At 37.6% G+C, this 18,767-nt stretch overlaps 2 protein-coding genes and 5 non-coding genes across 8 annotated transcripts; 1 reads left to right on the top strand and 6 right to left on the bottom strand.

The window, feature by feature from the left end:
• Nucleotides 1–349: 349 nt before the first annotated feature.
• Nucleotides 350–10,623, bottom strand: eif4a2 (eukaryotic translation initiation factor 4A2). Its single transcript, XM_039661269.2, has 11 exons — nucleotides 10,481–10,623; nucleotides 9,688–9,745; nucleotides 7,528–7,660; nucleotides 5,176–5,315; nucleotides 4,537–4,705; nucleotides 4,239–4,348; nucleotides 3,693–3,836; nucleotides 3,270–3,407; nucleotides 2,921–3,010; nucleotides 1,104–1,183; nucleotides 350–1,017 (listed from the first exon to the last, which is right to left on the bottom strand). The coding sequence occupies exons 1-11, from the start codon at nucleotides 10,507–10,509 to the stop codon at nucleotides 873–875; spliced, it is 1,236 nt and encodes a 411-aa protein (XP_039517203.1). The 5' UTR covers nucleotides 10,510–10,623; the 3' UTR covers nucleotides 350–872.
• LOC120471489 (small nucleolar RNA SNORD2) lies at nucleotides 3,081–3,152 on the bottom strand. The gene has a single exon (XR_005620807.1). It is a non-coding gene; the product is annotated as a small nucleolar RNA SNORD2 (small nucleolar RNA).
• On the bottom strand, nucleotides 3,481–3,667 carry LOC120471488 (small nucleolar RNA SNORA81). Its single transcript, XR_005620806.1, has one exon. It is a non-coding gene; the product is annotated as a small nucleolar RNA SNORA81 (small nucleolar RNA).
• On the bottom strand, nucleotides 4,022–4,199 carry LOC120471487 (small nucleolar RNA SNORA81). The gene has a single exon (XR_005620805.2). It is a non-coding gene; the product is annotated as a small nucleolar RNA SNORA81 (small nucleolar RNA).
• On the bottom strand, nucleotides 4,424–4,497 carry LOC120471485 (small nucleolar RNA SNORD2). The gene has a single exon (XR_005620803.1). It is a non-coding gene; the product is annotated as a small nucleolar RNA SNORD2 (small nucleolar RNA).
• On the bottom strand, nucleotides 4,797–4,866 carry LOC120471486 (small nucleolar RNA SNORD2). Its single transcript, XR_005620804.1, has one exon. It is a non-coding gene; the product is annotated as a small nucleolar RNA SNORD2 (small nucleolar RNA).
• A 1,356-nt stretch (nucleotides 10,624–11,979) lies between the features above and the next one.
• Nucleotides 11,980–16,053, top strand: dcun1d1 (DCN1, defective in cullin neddylation 1, domain containing 1 (S. cerevisiae)). Of its 2 annotated transcripts, none has more exons than XM_039661305.2 (7): nucleotides 11,980–12,096; nucleotides 12,744–12,957; nucleotides 13,452–13,620; nucleotides 13,711–13,841; nucleotides 13,932–14,014; nucleotides 14,635–14,731; nucleotides 15,206–16,053. In XM_039661305.2, exons 1-7 carry the CDS (start codon nucleotides 11,980–11,982, stop codon nucleotides 15,280–15,282), a joined length of 888 nt encoding a protein of 295 aa, XP_039517239.2. In that variant the 3' UTR covers nucleotides 15,283–16,053. The 2 variants fall into 2 exon arrangements, with proteins under 2 accessions (XP_039517239.2, XP_039517240.1); XM_039661306.2 differs by lacking the exon at nucleotides 11,980–12,096 and adding an exon at nucleotides 12,263–12,386.
• The last annotated feature ends 2,714 nt before the right edge of the window (nucleotides 16,054–18,767 follow it).

The raw sequence follows: 18,767 nt of genomic DNA, 5'->3' as shown, positions 1-18,767 counted from the left end.
AAAATTCATTTTCTAGACACCTTAAGGATTACAAAAAACTAGGTTAAAAAAAATATATCTTTCGGTGCAGGTGAACCCCCCCTTCCTACCAGACTATAAGTAGGAAATCTCGATGGGTAGCATGAATTGTCAAAACACCGGCACTTCCTTCCAGTTATTACACAAACAAGATAGATATGCAAAATCATAAAATTATATATATTTTGTCTTTTCAGGAGTAGAATGTCCAAGTGTAATTCATATTTTCAAAAAAAAGAAGAAAAAAAAAGACAAGTGATCCATCAACCAATACCTACCTTTTGACTCTCCTTGTTATACTAGCTCAAGAGACATGGAACAACGATTCATGGACGGAATAAATCATCCTCTTTATTGTCAAAATGGGCCAAACCCTATATGGAACATCAAGTGACGGCGTTGAGACCCACCTTTGAAGAGGACTTCACAAACAACTTGATAAACAATATACATTTAAATACATTCCACAGAACTGAAAAAAAAGCCTTTATACTACTAAAAAAGGTAGGTGAAGTGAACAGTGAAACTGCACACATTTGTTAGAATAACATAATTAGCGGACTTAATGCAGCATTTGTATCTTTTAGTCCACAAGTAAATTACTAAACGATGAAGAACATCTAATACATACATTTGAAGTGTACTAGGGAAAAAATACCTGAAAAAGAATACATGTAAAGAACCCATGTTTTGATAACGCCACCACCAGTAAATACTGATATGGTTGGAGTCTACAACCGTCCACACAGAGTGTCAATGTCACGTATCGAATTCGTAAGTTTTGTCTTCCAATAAAATAAGCGTAAATGGAAGTGATCATTCAACAGCTATCCCTGCATTCAAATCTCCGAAGTTTAAATCAGGTCGGCGACGTTCATGGGCATCTCCTCAACAGTTGTGTTGTAAAACGTCTCAATGTCTCGAAGAATCCTTTTGTCTTCTTCAGTCACGAAATTGATGGCTACGCCTTTTCTGCCAAACCGACCTCCACGTCCAATCCTGAGGGAATGATTACAGCGAAAGGATCAACATTAAATGCATTAATGCAGTGAGAGAGAAACACCAACCCCTGCACGTTTACTCACCTGTGGATGTAATTCTCTCTATTCGTTGGCAAGTCATAGTTGATGACAAGAGAAACTTGTTGAACATCAATTCCACGAGCCTATGGAACAGAGTTTAGGATTACTAGATGCACAAAACTCTTAATTGAAGGTTTAAGTCTATAGGTGACGATACACGGGTCAACTTTGAGAAATGGGCAACAAATTTCCATCTGGATACTTTAGGTTGGTCGTGGACTAGGGCTGGGCAATTTTTTCCCCCTTTTTTTTAATAAAACTCGATTTACGATTCAATTTTTTTTCTTTATCAAGTAGAATTTCAATAACTCTGTGTTGAACTGATAACTCTTTTGTGTGTTAAACACAAACAAATCCCCCAAAAAATATGATCATAATCTATGACAAAAATGCTATAAACTAGATTAATGGATAATTCAACAGTAAAATTTAGTCTAGAAAAATCACAAGAGCAAAATATCAAATCTGAACATTTAGGGGAAAAAAACCCCCACTATACTAGTAGTCTTTAATTCTGGAACGACTGTTAACCTTCAAGAATATTAACAGGATCATTTTTCTTCCTCGGGTAGTATCATTACACAACACTTGACTTGTCCATACAAGTAGTTTAATCACTGTGTAATAGTGGTTTGCGTAAAATGGTGGAGGTAGGCAAATCACAAAGAGTAATAAATGCACCCACTAATGGGTGCAGCATGAGGCTGCAAATGTGGGCGAGTGTGTATCAGCGTTATTGTAAAGAAAATTTTACGTGCATGACCAGACAAGTAGCTGGATTAAAACGACAAAGAAAAAACAAATCTGGGGAATCACTAATATGAGAATTCTATTTTTAATACATTTGGTTTAAGTTGCGATCAATAGTGGATTACTGACGGTTGCAAAGTGGATTACTCGCGCAGCCTCGAGAAATGAAAACAAATGAGTAAAGTGCAAAGAAACTTAGTAAATAACATTTGTTCCAGCCTCTAAGTCAATGGATTGGGGATTGTGTTTTTGTGAATAAAATTACGACTGAAAACGTGATATTGATTTTAGACACCAGTCACGGAACTCTTTTTTTAAAATAGTTTTTTTTCAAATGAAATCACTTACATTTTAGACAATATTGACTTTTTTGTTCATTTATAGCAACATAAAAAGTACCAAATAAAGATACCACAGCAAAACTGTAATGAATCTCAAGGCAAAAAAACAACAACAACAAACTCATATGCGTTTATTACTAAATGATTCAGAGTTTTGAACAAATCAGGTGAGTTAAAGATTCAATGACACATTCATAAACATTAACAAATCATTTGAATGAATGCCTCAATGGATCGGTCGCCTGCCACCAGCGGTTTAGGGTTATGTTTAAAAGCATCATTCTTTCCAACGTTTCTTATTTGTTTACTTAACATTCAATCTAATGCCTTTAGTAATTTTTCAGTGTAAATAATTTAATTAGATCAGTGTCTTGTTCTAATTGAATTAATTTATCAAATTTAGGAATTTAAAATGAAAGATGAAGCATACATTTAATAAGATTGGGGGGGAAGGCCCTGTAAAGGTGCATATGACAATATGTAGATTTAAATAGACCATAGCTGATTGAACACTGTTGAGAATATTGATTCAGACTAAATTTACAATGTTAATTTTTGGACAAGCAACTTTGACAGATTCACAACAAGTGAATGACAGATTTACTCGTACGAACTGGAAGGCTTAATGTCAAGCCCCGATCATATCATTACATAACTATACTTTAATAACAGTACATTCATGAAGCTTAGATTGACAAACGAGAAATTGAAAATAAAAGGTCTACTCACCAGCAAATCTGTGGTTATGAGCACTCTGCTGGAGCCAGACCTGAACTCTCTCATGATTATGTCTCGCTCCTTCTGATCCATGTCTCCATGCTGGAAGACAAAAAGACTTTAACTTGGACGAGCCAGCATAAACGCCATGCTTCTTACAAGATCTGAATAAGTATGATCAGTTGTGTTTAAAAATGTCTCCATAAGAGGTCAGTCCCGAAAGATGATGAACATCATTTCATACTTTATCCAGCATTAAACAATGTGCGATCTGGCTTTTAGCTCAAATCTCTCGCCTACAATTAACATCTTAAATGCATTTGATTAGCATATAATGTGTGCTTGTACTTCTTGGACCTACCAGAGCAGACACAGTGAAATCTCTAGCGTGCATCTTCTCGGTCAGCCAGTCAACCTTTCTTCTCGTGTTCAAGAAGATGACAGCCTGGGTGATTGTAAGAGTCTCGTAGAGGTCACACAGTGTGTCCAACTTCCACTCCTACACGAGTAGTGAATTAACATTAGCAACAGTGCAAGGAATACATCTAAATCAATATCCTGAGGTTCATGATGTGTATGGCACAAAATCTCGAGACCTTGGACACCGGACATTAAGAAAGAGGTCCTTCCTAGACTCATTTCCGACCGTGTGCTTTTGCTCTACCTTCTTTGTGATTAACCAGTACTAGCATGAACACCAGAGCGAGACCCGAAGGCCTTGAGCTGGTGATTTTAGCACGGCGCTTTTTAAAAGAAGGGACATTAGAGACAACCAGTGCCTCACCTCTCGTTCTACATTGATGTAAAACTGCTTAATACCCTCCAAAGTCAGCTCCTCCTTTTTCACCAGGATGCGAACAGGTTCACGCATGAACTTGGTGGTCACCTCCAGCACATCAGCAGGCATGGTGGCCGAAAGCAGCACAACCTGACAACACAAGCAGTTCCAACATGAACAAAACAAAAAACACTATACAGTACAGTGCAATAAATTATGAAACAAATTCTGCATTTAATATAATTGGTAATGGGAACATTTTATCATCAACAAAATGGTGGTAAAAAAAAAAAAAAAAAACTATTTTTATTAGGACTTCCAGTTGCAAATGCATGTATTGTCGCACTGGACCTTGAAACATAAGCCACTGGACATTAAGAAAGAGGTCCGACTCAGTTTCATTTCCGGCGCAGGGCTAATGCTCTTCTTCCACATGATACTCTGCTAGCATCATTGCATATACCAGGAGAACCTGGACTCTGCAATTTCAACACAGTTCTTTTGAGCGGAAGACGCCTCCATTCAGAGTCGGACATCAGGGCATCGACTTACTTGTATGTTTGTGCTTAATTTCTGGAAAATCTCATAGATTTGATCCTTGAAACCACGGCTCAGCATTTCATCTGCTTCATCAAGAACAAACATCTTGATCCATTTGGGAGCTGTTTATGTAAAAGAAAGAATAGAAACTTGTCTCCGATTCAAACTTACATGGCTCACAACCATGTTGGTGAAATGTATGATCAGTGGTAAAGTTGTAAATATCTCCATAATAGGTCAGTCCCGAAAGATGGTAAGCATCACTTCATACATGCTCCATGTTTTAGCCTAATGAGCATTTGCTACTTACACAGGTACCTCCTGTTCAGCATGTCAAACACTCGCCCTGGCGTGCCAACGACGATGTGCGGAGCCTCCGCCTGGAGTTTCTGCATTTCGTTCCGCACGTTGGTGCCTCCAATGCAGGCATGGCATGAAGCGCCCATGTAATCACCCAAGGCCAGGATAACCTTCTGAATCTAGCGAGTGGACAAAAACAGATGGGGTTTAAATAAAATAAACGCTGAATATCTGTACTGAGGTTAGTCAGTGTGCACTAACAATGGACAAGTATGATCAGTTGAAAAGGTCATCTCCATAACAGGTCAGTCCCGAAAGATGAAATAGCATCATCTCATGCTTTTGTCCATAGCTTGTTCCCAGTGAAATCCCCTGGCAGTCTAACAACATTAAAGATCTCATTTCCAACCACGTACAGTATCTGGCCATTACAGAAAGATTGATGATTTTTTCTGGCTGAAGCACTAGTTAGAAATATTTGTTGCCGAATAGTTAATTTGTGCAATTTAAAATAAAAAAACCCCCCACATTTCATGATTTTTGTAGCAGTAAGAACAGCAAAAGTGTACCTTGATTCGGACTACTGCCAGAATATGCCGCCTTGGTCTGAGACACACTTAAGTTTATGGTGACCTCAGGTACAGCATACCTGCTGAGCGAGCTCTCGGGTTGGTGCCAGAACCAGAGCCTGAGTTTCTTTCTGCTCAATCTCCAGCTGCTGCAGGATGGAAATGGCAAACGTGGCAGTTTTACCAGTCCCTGACTGGGCTTGAGCAATAACATCATAACCTAATGGAGAAAAATATATATATATATATATATATATATAAGATTCACACGAATGCATAACACACCAATAGAGCACACTAGAATTTGACTACTAGACCAGTGCTTCTTAAAGTCAGCATGAAATCAAAATTAACAAAGCTTTTTATATGTAATATTTGAGGGTTTATTATAAATGATTTATCGGTGCACTTCATTATTTTTTTTTTTAATTCATGTACCCTCATTATCTAATCAAATAAGTCACCCCTCCCTCCACCCTCAAAATAACCTCTCATCTCTTTCAGTCACGTGGCATAGCGAAAGGGTGCGGCCAGAGCCAATGAGGGTGCGGCTATCGTGCACCACCTCTCAAACTGAATGTAAACTGGCATTCAAATCTGACTCCATTCTGTTTGCAACGCCAAACCTCCAACAATCCAATCAATTCCCAAAGGACGAAATCAAGCCCCACCCTACATTTTTTTTTTTTAATTTCAGAAGCTGTTTCATTCGGATATACGTCACAAGGAAAAAATGGCTCAACTTCTGTTTCATGCCGACTTTAAACCTGTCCTGGGGACCCCCCACCACTGTCTCCCTCACCAGACACACCTGATTCAAGTCTTACAATCTGTAGAGAGGTCAAGTTGAATCAGGTGTGCTAGATGGGGGAAAAAAAAAAAGAAAAAAAAAAAAGTGCGCTAGTGGGGGTCCACAGGACATGTTTGAGAGACACTGGTCTAGACCAGTCATTCCCAAAGGCGGGGTCCCGGGAGATTTTGTATGGGTCGCCAAGTCGAGCACTATTTTTCAGTGTGCTATAGGCTACTCTCTAGATCAGGGCTCTTCAATTGGCGGCCTGTGGGCCAAATGCGGCCCGCCAATCATCTCCATACGGCCGAGGGCACACCAACCTCCCTCCTCCTATTTTCTGGTGGTGCGGCTTAATTTGGTTAGATACGCGCGTGGCCGCAGTGGCGCGTGCAGCTGGACGACTATACGCACTGTGTGTGTACCCTGAGTACTCAGACTGACCTGAGAGAAACGTTTTCAGTCCGAATATTTCAGCAGTTCTTATGTCTGTCCCGTATTTCTGTCGACTGAACCAGCGATATTAATCATTTGTTGGCTTGATTATTTCCCTTCCATGAATTGGCCAAACGCTTTTGCATAACGGTCTGAAACGATTCGGATTTGTTCACCTGAAGCGGTTTCTTGGTCAGTAACAAATAGAGAACAAAATAGCGCTGTTTTCAGTCGTTTCACTATTTTACTTTGAACTAGGCAGCACGGCCCAGTGGATAACGGAACGCAAACCTTAAAGGAGTTGTGTTTACTCCCGCTCCAGGACACTATTATTAAACAGCGTTGCGACATCTAGTGAGAAACGTTTCAATCGGACACTCCTCTCTCTTACAAACCACACATCACTCAATGATTTTAACTAGTTTTAAATCAGATGAAACAGTCTTAACATTCCCAACACTACTGATGAGGTAAATAGAAGAAACATGAACCAAGTTAGAAGACTAAATGCCCCAAACACCACCCTTACAAACATTTACCATGTAATAGCATATGGATGTAATAATTTACCATGGTTTGGGCATAAATGTGGAACATTTATATCGAATACTATGTTAGTCATTTATATTGCATTAGATTTATTAGGGGGGTAGAGGAATATATAATTAATTGCAAGTATAGTTTTTTTTTACCTGTTTAGGCATTTTTTATACAGTGGTAGTGAGCCATGCATGGTTACAAAGTCTCACTGTCAGGATATTTCAATCTAAGCCTATAATAATTATTATAGTAAATTGTGTACACTGTAATGATGAGAATATGAAAACAATGAGATGCCCTGTCAACTCTTCCTTTCTCATTTCACCTCTGCATTACGCTTATTGTCAACAGGTTAATAAAAAAAAAATTGTGCTTTCAAATATCTGTATCTCTTTTAAATAGTTAACTGGAAGCTTAACTGACCTTAAAAATGGTCATAATTTGTTAATGCATAAATTCTCTTCGTGATATATGAACTATGGGCCTAATGTTTATTGGGTCACAAGGATTTATCGACTTTAAAATGTGGGTCCCTAGAAAAAAAGTTTGGGAAACACTGATCTAGACCACAAAAAGATGAACACTATGCAAATTGTAATGTGCACTTTATAGAAAAAGCATGTCAAGCAAATGTCAAGTGTCATTGATTCTATGAACTTGTTTGTACCTTTTATGCAAGGGATTATAGCTCTCTGCTGGATTGCTGAGGGTTTCTCAAAACCATAGGCGTAAATTCCACGGAGAAGAGTTTCCTTCAAGCTCATGTCATCAAAATTGTCTGTAATCTCATTCCAGTTGCTCTGTAAAATAATGTGAAGGAGATTTCAGTTTGAGCTATTACACAAATCTAAAGTGAAGAAAAAAAAGAAGAAAAAAAAAAAACACATTAACAATAGGAGCACATGAAAAGCACTCCCAATATTGTAATCTAATGAACCATGTTCATTAAAAAAAAAAAAAAATTGGTCACATCTTGAACGGGAACAAGCTGGATTTTTGCTGACTTTACGTACACATGCGTCGTGGCGCTCTCGTGAACTCGTGTCAAAAGGCCCACACAGAAGAAAGAAAGAATTTTAGCACAAAAAGTATTCTTGTCGCCTGATCAACTTAGTCACTGTAGTCACTTGGACTATTTTAACAATGTCTTCACTAAACTTTACAGGACCAGCAGATGCAATTATCTAGCAGCCTATGAGGGAGTGAGTGGGTCCTCAATTCATTAAAAGAAAAAAATATTTTGTGTTCAGAAGATGAACGAAAGTCTTACGGGGTTGGAACAACATGAGGCTGAGTAATTACTGACAGAATTTTCATTTGTGGGTGAACTATCCCTTAAATCAAAATGTAGTGTCCTATTCGAAACTGGAGAGCTTGCTGACAATTCGGGAATCTGGGTCAAATAAATGCCGTTTGTGTAAAACACGTACAAATAATCATTTGATGCATATTGTATATCTAGATGTTGTTGGGAAAACAAAACTTCATAGAGTCACTACAACAATAAAGGCTTTCCAAGCAGATCATTTTAGGAACTAGCCACCAGGGCAGTCCACCGGGAACTAAATGTTCCCCTAGGGCCATTATCCTGGCTGCATTCGAACCGCCAGTAGGATCTCTGAGGTGACGTTGGCCAGCGGATAGAAACGCCATACAAGTGTGGCATTTAACAACATCAACTGGAGGATGCGGGACATTGTGAGCGGAGCTGTGTTGTTTGTAGTGGGTTTTGTGAGAGAGAAAATGTTGACATGTTATGTGATGGAAAGAGCAAAAAGGAGGACAATGAGACAATATCCAACTTGTGGTGCGACATATCATCGAAGACAAGAACACAACTGCACAGACAAAGGTGACGGGTAAATGCTGTTAACATTAGCTTTTTAAAAACGGCAGATACGGTTTCGTATGGCATACATTTGACAAATCAGCATATGCTTGCATCAATGGTAGTTCCTATAGAGCTGGGTTTGACCCTACTCTGAAGTAGGAGCCCCACTAAACCACTCTAATTTGCATTACTTCTATGGTATCTTTTTGATCATTTTGAAAAGTGTCAGTTTTGGATGAATGGACTTTCAAAATGGAGAAACAAATCTCTCAAGATTTGATTAAAATTAGAGCCCGACCAACATGGATTTTTGGGGTCTGATATATCGGCCGATATTATGTAAATCATAATACAGTAGCAATATGATGTACGTGTATTATAGTACAGTACCAGTCAAAAGTTTGGACACTTTCCTATTGGTGTGGATGGGTATTGTATTTGGAATACACAGTATAAACAGAATATATAAACGTTTTACAATGATCACTCAAATGTGGTGATCAAACACTTGTGACAAAGATATGTAATGGAGACAGGGTGAATGATAGGATGATACATTTGAGCTGTAAACAAACTAGTTTGCATTGCATATTATATTCCAAATACTGTTGCATAATCTTCACCAATGACTTGGCAACTTAATTTAGTCACATTACATAACATAACTTGCATCAATAAATAGCCTACATCAAGTGTCACTGACAAAACATTATCTTCTATTTTTTTGTCTTGACACCTCTAATCTACCATTGGAGGAAGAACTCGGATCTTACATGAATCACCACACCAGCATTCTTAAAAATATTAATTTATCAGCCAATATACATGGCGAAACCTTTAATTACGAAAATGCCTAACATTGGCCGGCCGATATATCGGTCGGGCTCTACATACCCCTGTTTAAGGCAGCAAAAAGTAATAGATTAGATCAAAAGCTTTATATTAGCCAGCCCAGATATTTATCCACCCCTCCAGACTTGACTAAATTATACAAACCTCGATGATACCATCAGGCTCCATTCCTGCAGGCCCGTCATGGTCTCGATCTCGTGAGCTAGAAGAAAAGACAACTTGGATTATTATCAGCAGTTATTAATGAAGCTGAAAGTATTGGAACAACTCGAACCTCCACGAGAAGCAAAAACCGTTACGTGTATCGCTGTTAACCGTCAATACGATGCATAACTGACGTTATGTTAGAGAATAATCGGTTTTTTTCCGTAATAACGACTTGTACATGGTCTACCTTACAAGCTACGCCCAAATTTGGTCTTATTTATACCACAGTGTTCGTCAGCTTTAATGCGTCAAGAGCAGCCCATCACCGTTGTGCACTACCAACCATTTACCCCCTGATAATAAAATGGCTAAAACAACATTACATTCGACATTACAGGTTCGTATGACAAAATGTTAAAGCAACTGAAGGCAGTTTAAACCCAAGGCCTCAAGCATGGAGGCCACGCGTTAGATTTCAGGGTGGGTGTGAAGTCTAGCTAAGGTTAATTAGTCGTTTTGATCCTTAATAACACCACTTATATGAATATATACATACACACTTCAACAATTAAGTGTTATTAATAACCATTTTAGTCAGGTGAACTGAATACGTGAGACTACACATGGTTTTAGTATAGGCGGTAGTGGTGTGCGGCCTGCTTAGTATCACACGGGTCGTGTTAAATTTCACAGCCCCAGCGCTATAACCAACTCGAAGCCTCTCTATTTTAACAACTCACACATTTATGAACATAAAATGCATAAAGGCTATGTGTCATTAGGGGTTTACCTGTTGTAATCAGCAGAACCGCTAGACATGGTCCGTTCACGACTTCGGCACTCACTCAGAAAGGAAGATCATGTGAATCTCTGGCTATTTTATCTACCCGGAACCTCTTTTTAGAAATTTACAGTGAAACTGCAAGAACACTAAATCAGCTAAAATTAATTTACGTTTTATCGACGCCGACATTATAGGTAATTTGAGTTGAATAGGTGTTAATATTAGAAGTGTTTATCTGTGTTATGTCGAAGTTTATTGGGGACTATATGGAGATGCGCAAGGATATTGCACCATTGAAAGGGTGTAGTAGAGTCGCTACGGGGTCTCCACATTTTTGGGCTTAAAATGGAACTGACTTAAAGGGATAGTTCACTCTAAAATGAAAGTTCTGTCATAATTGATTTATTTCCCCTTAAAATGTTCCAAACTTGTATGAATGTCTTTTTTCCGTGGTACACAAAGGGAGGTTTTTGGGACTAACAACCTCAGTCAACATTCACATTCACAGTTCATTGTGTGAAACGTTTTGGAAAACACAAGAAGATGACTAATTGTGACACAATTTTAATTTTGAGTAAACTCCTTTTAGTCTTCTTTGTGTAATGTTTTTCCTTTTTATTTTATTTTTCTCTCCAAATGCATAGAACAACAACTGACTGCTAGACCCATTTTAAAACTTTAATAGCCTAAATTTCACTTGTGAATGTCTCTGTATGCTGAAAATGTGCATTCAAGCATAAAATTGTATGGATTATTTTACCTCCTCCAAAAAGAGAAGTGGGAAAAAAGGGGGATAAACCAATGGTTCTATATGACATAATAAATCAACCAACTTTATTACTCTACAATTTTTAGCTCAGATTGTACTTTGTATTGTTTGCATTTGTATTGTTTTACAAATAACACAAACTATATTCACCAAAACATGTTTATCCTTATCCATATTTATATGGAAAAAAATATTGGGTAATATTTGTGTTATTTGGAAAACAGTAATTAGAAACATATAAATGCTGAACAATGAAACACACAGTTTCAAACCATTCCAGTTTGTAGTTAGTGAATAATAGATTTTTTTTTTTTTTTTTTACAAATCTTTATATAGATTGATGGGTCATATTTGCATTTGTGAATCAACTGATTTAAATGTATAGGTTCCACAAGGACCCAGAAGCCACTATAAAAACTTTCATAACTTTTTTACATTGTATTAATTGTACTATGGAAACTATGGAAATCGAAATGTAGAAGTTTAAACTAATTTAAAATGTATTTAAATGTTTTTAATGCAACAAAATTAAATCTAATATTTCTGATATCTCCAAAAAAGGAAAGTTCTTCTGTCTATGTTCCGAATTTAGTAAAGTAGCCTATTTAGAGAACAATATCAAATAATCTGTTTATTCATCTAGGCCTGTGTATAATATTGCAGTTCACATCAGTGGATGTTATGTTTAACTTCTGCAGATTTCTGATTATGAAAGCAGTATTTGGTGTCTGACCCAATGCGGTGTCTCTATGGAGAACAGCTGACTGCGGTACAAATGTCACTGCGCATGAGCGGAAGTAGTTGCGGGGTAGAGAGGGATAGCGGAAGAGGGAGTCTGGAAATCACAAACATGGTAAATGTAAAAAAAAAAAATTACAAAAATCAAAAAACTATTATTTTACTATTTTGCGCTACAGTCACAAAATGCATATAAGCCGCTGTTATTAATCCCGTTTAGTTCTTATGATACTTTGACGCCGACATTCCTTTAAATGTACCTTGCAGGAGAGTTGGTTTATTGATGAATTAATTTTTAGACAGCTCTGCAGAGCAGGTAGCTTTGAAGCTAACGAGGTCAAAGCTGTTGGACAGCATGGATGTCAAGATCATTTTATAAACAAGAAGCCGGACTAGTAGACCACAGTAAAGGATTTTTCGTTTTTTAATCTCTTACAAAACCTTTTGCAAACAGTGTGAAATTCTGCTTAAAAGCAGTTAAGCAGACAAGCGTTTTCGTGGAAGTGTTCGTGTAATATATTTATTTGTATTTATATACACGTGTCAGTAGAGCAAATTATTTCTATACCCTCGATAAAATATAGTGTAGGGGAAGACAAGCCATGTGTGATCCTTATGACATTGATTCTGATTGTGTTTGTACACAAGGAAATGCTTCTGTTTTACTTTTACTGTTAATATATATTTTTTACTTTTACTGTTGATATACAATATCTAACTACCTGAATATACCGTTATGCTTCTCCTCTACCCCTATTACAGAACAAGCTGAAATCCTCTCAGAAGGATAAAGTTCGCCAGTTCATGATCTTTACCCAGTCAAATGAGAAAACAGCTTTGAATTGTTTGTCTCAAAATGATTGGAAACTAGACGTTGCTACAGACAACTTTTTCCAAAATCCTGACCTCTACGTACAGAATCTAAAGGGAACACTAGACCGGAAAAAGTTAGAACAGCTCTACAATCGGTACAGAGGTGAGCATTTATATGTTTTTGAAAAAAGCCTCTTAATATCGCCAAGGCTGCATTTATTTGATTAAAATATAGTAAAAACAGTAAGACTTTTAAATATTATTAAAAGTGGATTTATTTTTAAATGTAATTTATTCCTGCAATGTTAAAGCTGGAATTTTTTCAGTCTTTAAACTTCAGAAATCATTCAAATATGCTGATTTGATGACATTTCTTATTATTGTCAATATTAAATACAATTGTGCTGCTTAATATTTTTTTTGAAAACTAGTATTTGATGAATAAAAAGTTCAAAAGAACAGCATTTATTTCAAATATTTTTTTGTAACATCTATTGATTTCATAAATGTCTTTGCTGTCATGTAACACTGAAGACTGAAGTAATGATGATGAAAATACAGAAACCAGTTAATTTAATTTAAGAGACTTTTCAAAAATGTTTTCAAACTTTTGTGTGTAAATATAGTATGTATTTAATATTGTATTCATTTTTACAGACCCTCAAGATGACAACAAGATCGGTATAGATGGAATTCAGCAGTTCTGTGATGACTTGGGACTTGATCCAGCCAGTATAAGTGTACTGCTAATCGCTTGGAAGTTTCGGGCAGCAACACAATGCGAGTTCTCCAAACAAGAATTCATGGAGGGAATGGCTGAGCAAGGGTATTTTTTATTTTTTTTATCACAACAACACTCTCTAAATCATTTTTTACCATTCACTGCATCAAATGACTATGTCATTATCTTGTCAAGGTGTGACAGCATAGAGAAACTCAAAGCACAGCTGCCTAGGATGGAGCAAGAGTTGAAGGACCAAGGGAAATTTAAAGACTTCTATCAGTTCACATTCAACTTTGCTAAGAATCCAGGACAAAAGGGCTTAGGCATGTTTTGGGTTCATTCTCATTTGTTACTTTAATTTTTTGCATAGTTATCTAGTGTTTTTTCAGTTTTATTGTTTTGTTTTTCTCTAGACCTAGAAATGGCAATTGCATACTGGAATTTAATATTGGCTGGGCGTTTTAAATTTCTAGATCTATGGAACAAATTTTTATTGGTGAGTATCATTCTGTTCCTGGCTGTAAGTTGATTTATAAAACTGAAATTTATTTTTTGCCCCACTGGCATCACCAAACTAAAAAAAAAAAAAGGTAGTCTTGCACTAAAATCAATGAATCAACTAAAAACAATGAATCAATTATACCTTGATATATTAATAGAATACAGTACTCGACTTTTATAATCTGAACAGATTTTAAAACACAAGGCATCAAACACTTGCAGACTTTGAAAAGGTAATGGAGAAAAACTGTACATCATACACTAAGTGACTGAGGATCACACACTACCAGACTTTCAAGTCGTTCCTACCACAACAAACTCACAAAACATGCTCTGCATGGCTAGCAGACTCAAGACAAGTCTGAAAAAAATGGGAGTTTGTGCCTAGCATACACTATGCAGTTTTCTGTGAAATCTGTCAACTCTTGACTGCCAAAACTAGATAGACTGGCTCTGACTTTCAGCAACTACCATTGACACGTCCAGACTGAAAATAGGGGCAAAGATCTGGGTAAAATTTGCGTAGTGTATTGCAGCCTTTACTAGTAAAAAAAAATGTTAAATCACTGAAAACTGGATGATAACTCTGTGTGTGCTTTGCTTTTCAATTTGCAGGAGCATCATAAGCGATCCATTCCCAAAGACACATGGAACCTTTTGTTAGATTTCAGCACGATGATCACAGACGATATGTCAAACTACGATGAGGAGGGTTAGTTGGAACTTTTTTCACTAATTTATTCTGTTTTCTTTTGTTTGGATAATTATCTTACATTCTCAGGCCTGGTTTCACAGACAGGGCTTAGATTAAGCCAGGATTAGGCCTTAGTTCAAGTTCGTTTTATAAACGTGCCTTAGAAAAAAAAACATTACTGGTGTGCATCTTGCGACAAAACAATTGCACTGATATATTTTAAGAAATGTCAGTGCAAGCTGCTTTCAGTTAAAACAGCTTAAACATGCATTTTATTCTGGGACTAGGCTCAGAGTTCACCCAAAAAAGCTATTTTAAGCTTCAGCAAAAACCAGTGAGGTTCATTCTCGTGTTACGCCGCATGTTTGAGCTTCAGCAAGAACCAATGAGGTTCATTCCTGTTACGCAGCACAGATTGAGAGAAATTCAAATGAAAATGAATCTCCTATTAATGGTATGTCTGATTTTTCCTTTTTTTTTTTTTTTTTTAAGGAGCATGGCCAGTTCTTATTGATGATTTTGTGGAGTTTGCGCGGCCGTACATTGGCACCAAAAGTACAGCTGTATAAGTACATTCCTTCTGAGGGCCGTCTGGACCTCACAGAAAACAAACAGCTTCTGCTGAGCACAGAGGACTGATCTGAGATCTGCATTGCCTTTTCCAAGCCCTCAGGACTGAGACATTTATACAAACCAGAGACATTAAAGGCATCTTTTCTCTTCAGTCATCTAATGGTGGTTTGGGCTTTTATCTTTTGGGGCCATTTTTGTTTTGTTTCGACTTCATACAGGATCTTATTCAATCTCTGGGACTTCAGTGGTCTCATCCAGAGGAAGCAGTTTGTCAAACAAGCTGTCACACATACAGTTAGGAAAAGTCAAAAATCGTAATTTTAATACTCCACGTGCATTCTTGCTTTGAATGTTTGTTTCTTTCCATTTGGTTTTTATGAAAATTATATGTTAACGGTCTTTGATTGTTCTCTCTCTATTTTTTATAAAACAGAGTAGCTGGTGTCTTGAGAGCCAGTCACATTTGCTTTCTTTTTGTGTTTTATTGTGACATAATGTACTTTTTCTGTTGATATCCAGACAGTGATTTCACTTTGCTTGTTTGGTTTTGATTAAATCGATAGGTCATAATAACTGAGAATAGTATATTTTACAATCCTAGAAATAATATTAATTTGAACATTACCTCAGTTGTTCTTGATTAATGACTCCATGTGATGTATTGATATGCTGTGTTTGCAGTTCATTCAGCACTTTGATAAGTCACATAATCCATACAATAAAATCAGGTTATAGTTGATGAATAAAGTCAGATGGCCTTGAAAATATTTCTTTGTGTGTGGTTGTCAGCGAATCTTTTTACACAACCTAACTTCCTTTAACGTTCTTTGAATTGCTTAGATACCGTAGCAAGTGTGAGCTTAGTCATCGAGTTTAATCAACGATGAATAAGGGTCTTATCAAGCTAAACGAAACAATCGCTCATTTAATAAATAAATAACAAAGTTTTATAAACTCAAATGCTCGCCTTGGTCTGTTCTGTGATGCACGTTCGTGACTCTCCTGTTCGAACTCGTTCATCAAAATGAACAAATATTTTTCCGAGTGCGTTTAGCGTCATTTTTAGAGTTCTGGCATACCGGTGGCGATCGAGGTTCGAGAATAACTCAGAGCAGTGGGCTCTATGCACGGCGTTATTTCCGGTGAAGCATTAGGGATGCTCGATAACTTCCGCCGATCATAGAGTCCAATGCAATACCGAGAATTTATATTGAATTTTATACTCCATGGTTATACTAATGAAACGTTAGTCACAAAAACAGATAAAACAGACACCCCTCGTTGTGTTTATGCTTCTTTTTAAAATTATATTAAATAAACATAACTATATATAAAATTACATCTAAACGTATGTACGTTTCGTTTCAAAGACGGGAGGACAGTAAATATTGAAGACTCTGCCATAATCCCGTTTTCTCCGGTTTTCCTCCGCTTTAATCTACACAACCGGAAATGGACGAGCATCCTTACGTCAAATGCGGAACTTATGCGTGCATATAGCCCATTAGGATTGGAGGGTGAGTTTTGGAGGCGGAGCAATGAAGAGCGGGGTGCATTTGTTTGGGTTGATTTCAAATATCAACAATGTCCAACAGCGATTATGAAATATCGCTCACCCCACCTTTAAGTATTTGAGATCATAGGGAGTCTGACTTGATTACATCATTCATAGTGCTTCATAGGAGTGAGCGGAGCTAAAGAACTCTTTTAGCGTATTTTGCTTGCCGCAGCTCTTTGATTAGTGGAATTTTCTGAACAGATCACCCTGAAATTATGGTATTAAGGTAGTTTTTACACCACAAAATCAGCTGTAAAACGATTATTTTAGAAATAATCATTTTAGATACCGGTTGCATTATATTTGTATGCATTATAGGGTTCAACAGAAGCAATAACCATGGATTAACAATGTTGTTGCTTACAGTAGGGCTGTTTTTTAAGATTCCGCCAAAGTTCGCAAACATTTAAGTTATCGCCATCGACAGTTTTTACTTCCAGAACCAGACTGTTGCCCTCTATTGCAAGGACTCTGGAGATCACTCAAATGAACAATTGATAAAGTTGATTAAGCTGATTATTTTATCCCTTTTTACTAAAGCACTTATTAATTGTTAATGATATGATCACAGTTTGACAGCTGCCTAATTTACTGCTCCACCCATATGCATCTCTCTGCAGCTCCTGCTACCTTATGCCTAGTTCACACTACATGATTTTAAAATGTCGGGCTGAACTGTGCAGTTCACACTACATGACTTGCTCTCAGTGAAATCATGAGTGTTCAAGTTGTTTAGCTGTTCACACCACACAACACAACGTGATTGATCCACAACAGGAGGTAACTCACTACACGAGTTAACAACGCACTACATAGAGAACCACGATCGGATGATAAGAGCATATCATTTGTGACTCAATGAGAGCTGTTTCAGTACTATAATACGGTCTAAATCCTGAAAATAATCAACCAAATAACGAGTTGACAACAACACGATTCTATCTGGTCTAGAAACCATGTTTTGTAACGAAAAACCACGCAATAAAACGAACCAGAAATGACGCGAAACTGCAGAGAAGAACACAACACGCGAATATGGACGTCAGACAGAAACTAGTGCTGCACACTGTTTGCTCGACGATCTGCTCTGAGAAAAAAAATGCAAAAAGAAAAAGTAAGATTTACCTGGTGTCCTCAACCCATGCGTTGCTATGATTGGCTGTACTCATGACATCACTGAGATTGAGTCGCGCGACTGCGCGGGATATCTAGCATGCTAGATATTTTTCTGAGCTCGGTGACCTGTCTGCGAGGTGTCTGCGAGCTGTCTTTGATGCGTTGTTGGCTCTTTCACACTAACTGATTGGCGAGCGTTAATCGTCTGCTAATCGCCCGCGATTTGCACGCGATAACACCCTGACTTGTCGGCGACTCAACGATGTGCAAATCGGGCTTAAAATCACGTAGTGTGAACTAGGCTTTACACTAACAGGCGCCCGACTGTCCTCACTCCAGGCACGCAGGCGTAGACACCCATTAATGTAGACATGCCAATTACTATATGATGACAGCAGGGCCTGAAATTAACACCCGACCACCTGCCAAATGCGGGTGAATTTTTCTATTGGCGGGTAACACTGTCAATCTACCTGCCACATTGGCAGGTAGCCAATGAGAATTGAGTGATTCATAAGGATTTTTACATTTCAACTAAGTCTGCCATTGCGTTTGACTTTAGCTAAAATGTGGCGGCACATTACTGGGGTAAAGAGGCCAGCTGAAACAAACAACCAACAAAAAGATGAATACAAAGTGGACAATTGGCGGCAATGGCAAGGTTCGTGAGCGGCTGATTTATGACAGCGACTTTTTCGTAACGTTCATGCGATCAGAAGAAGACGAGGCCCTTTTCTGACTATGTTTGGATGTGCGAGTATTAAACTGTTGGTGAGATGGGATGAGATAATGTAACGCTGATGTAGC

The sequence above is a fragment of the Pimephales promelas genome, chromosome 5, assembly GCF_988280905.1.
Source record: "Pimephales promelas chromosome 5, fPimPro1.hap1.1, whole genome shotgun sequence".
Classification (NCBI taxonomy): domain Eukaryota; kingdom Metazoa; phylum Chordata; class Actinopteri; order Cypriniformes; family Leuciscidae; genus Pimephales; species Pimephales promelas.
Note: the sequence above shows the minus strand (reverse complement) of the source record. Positions and strands in the feature narration are given on the sequence as shown.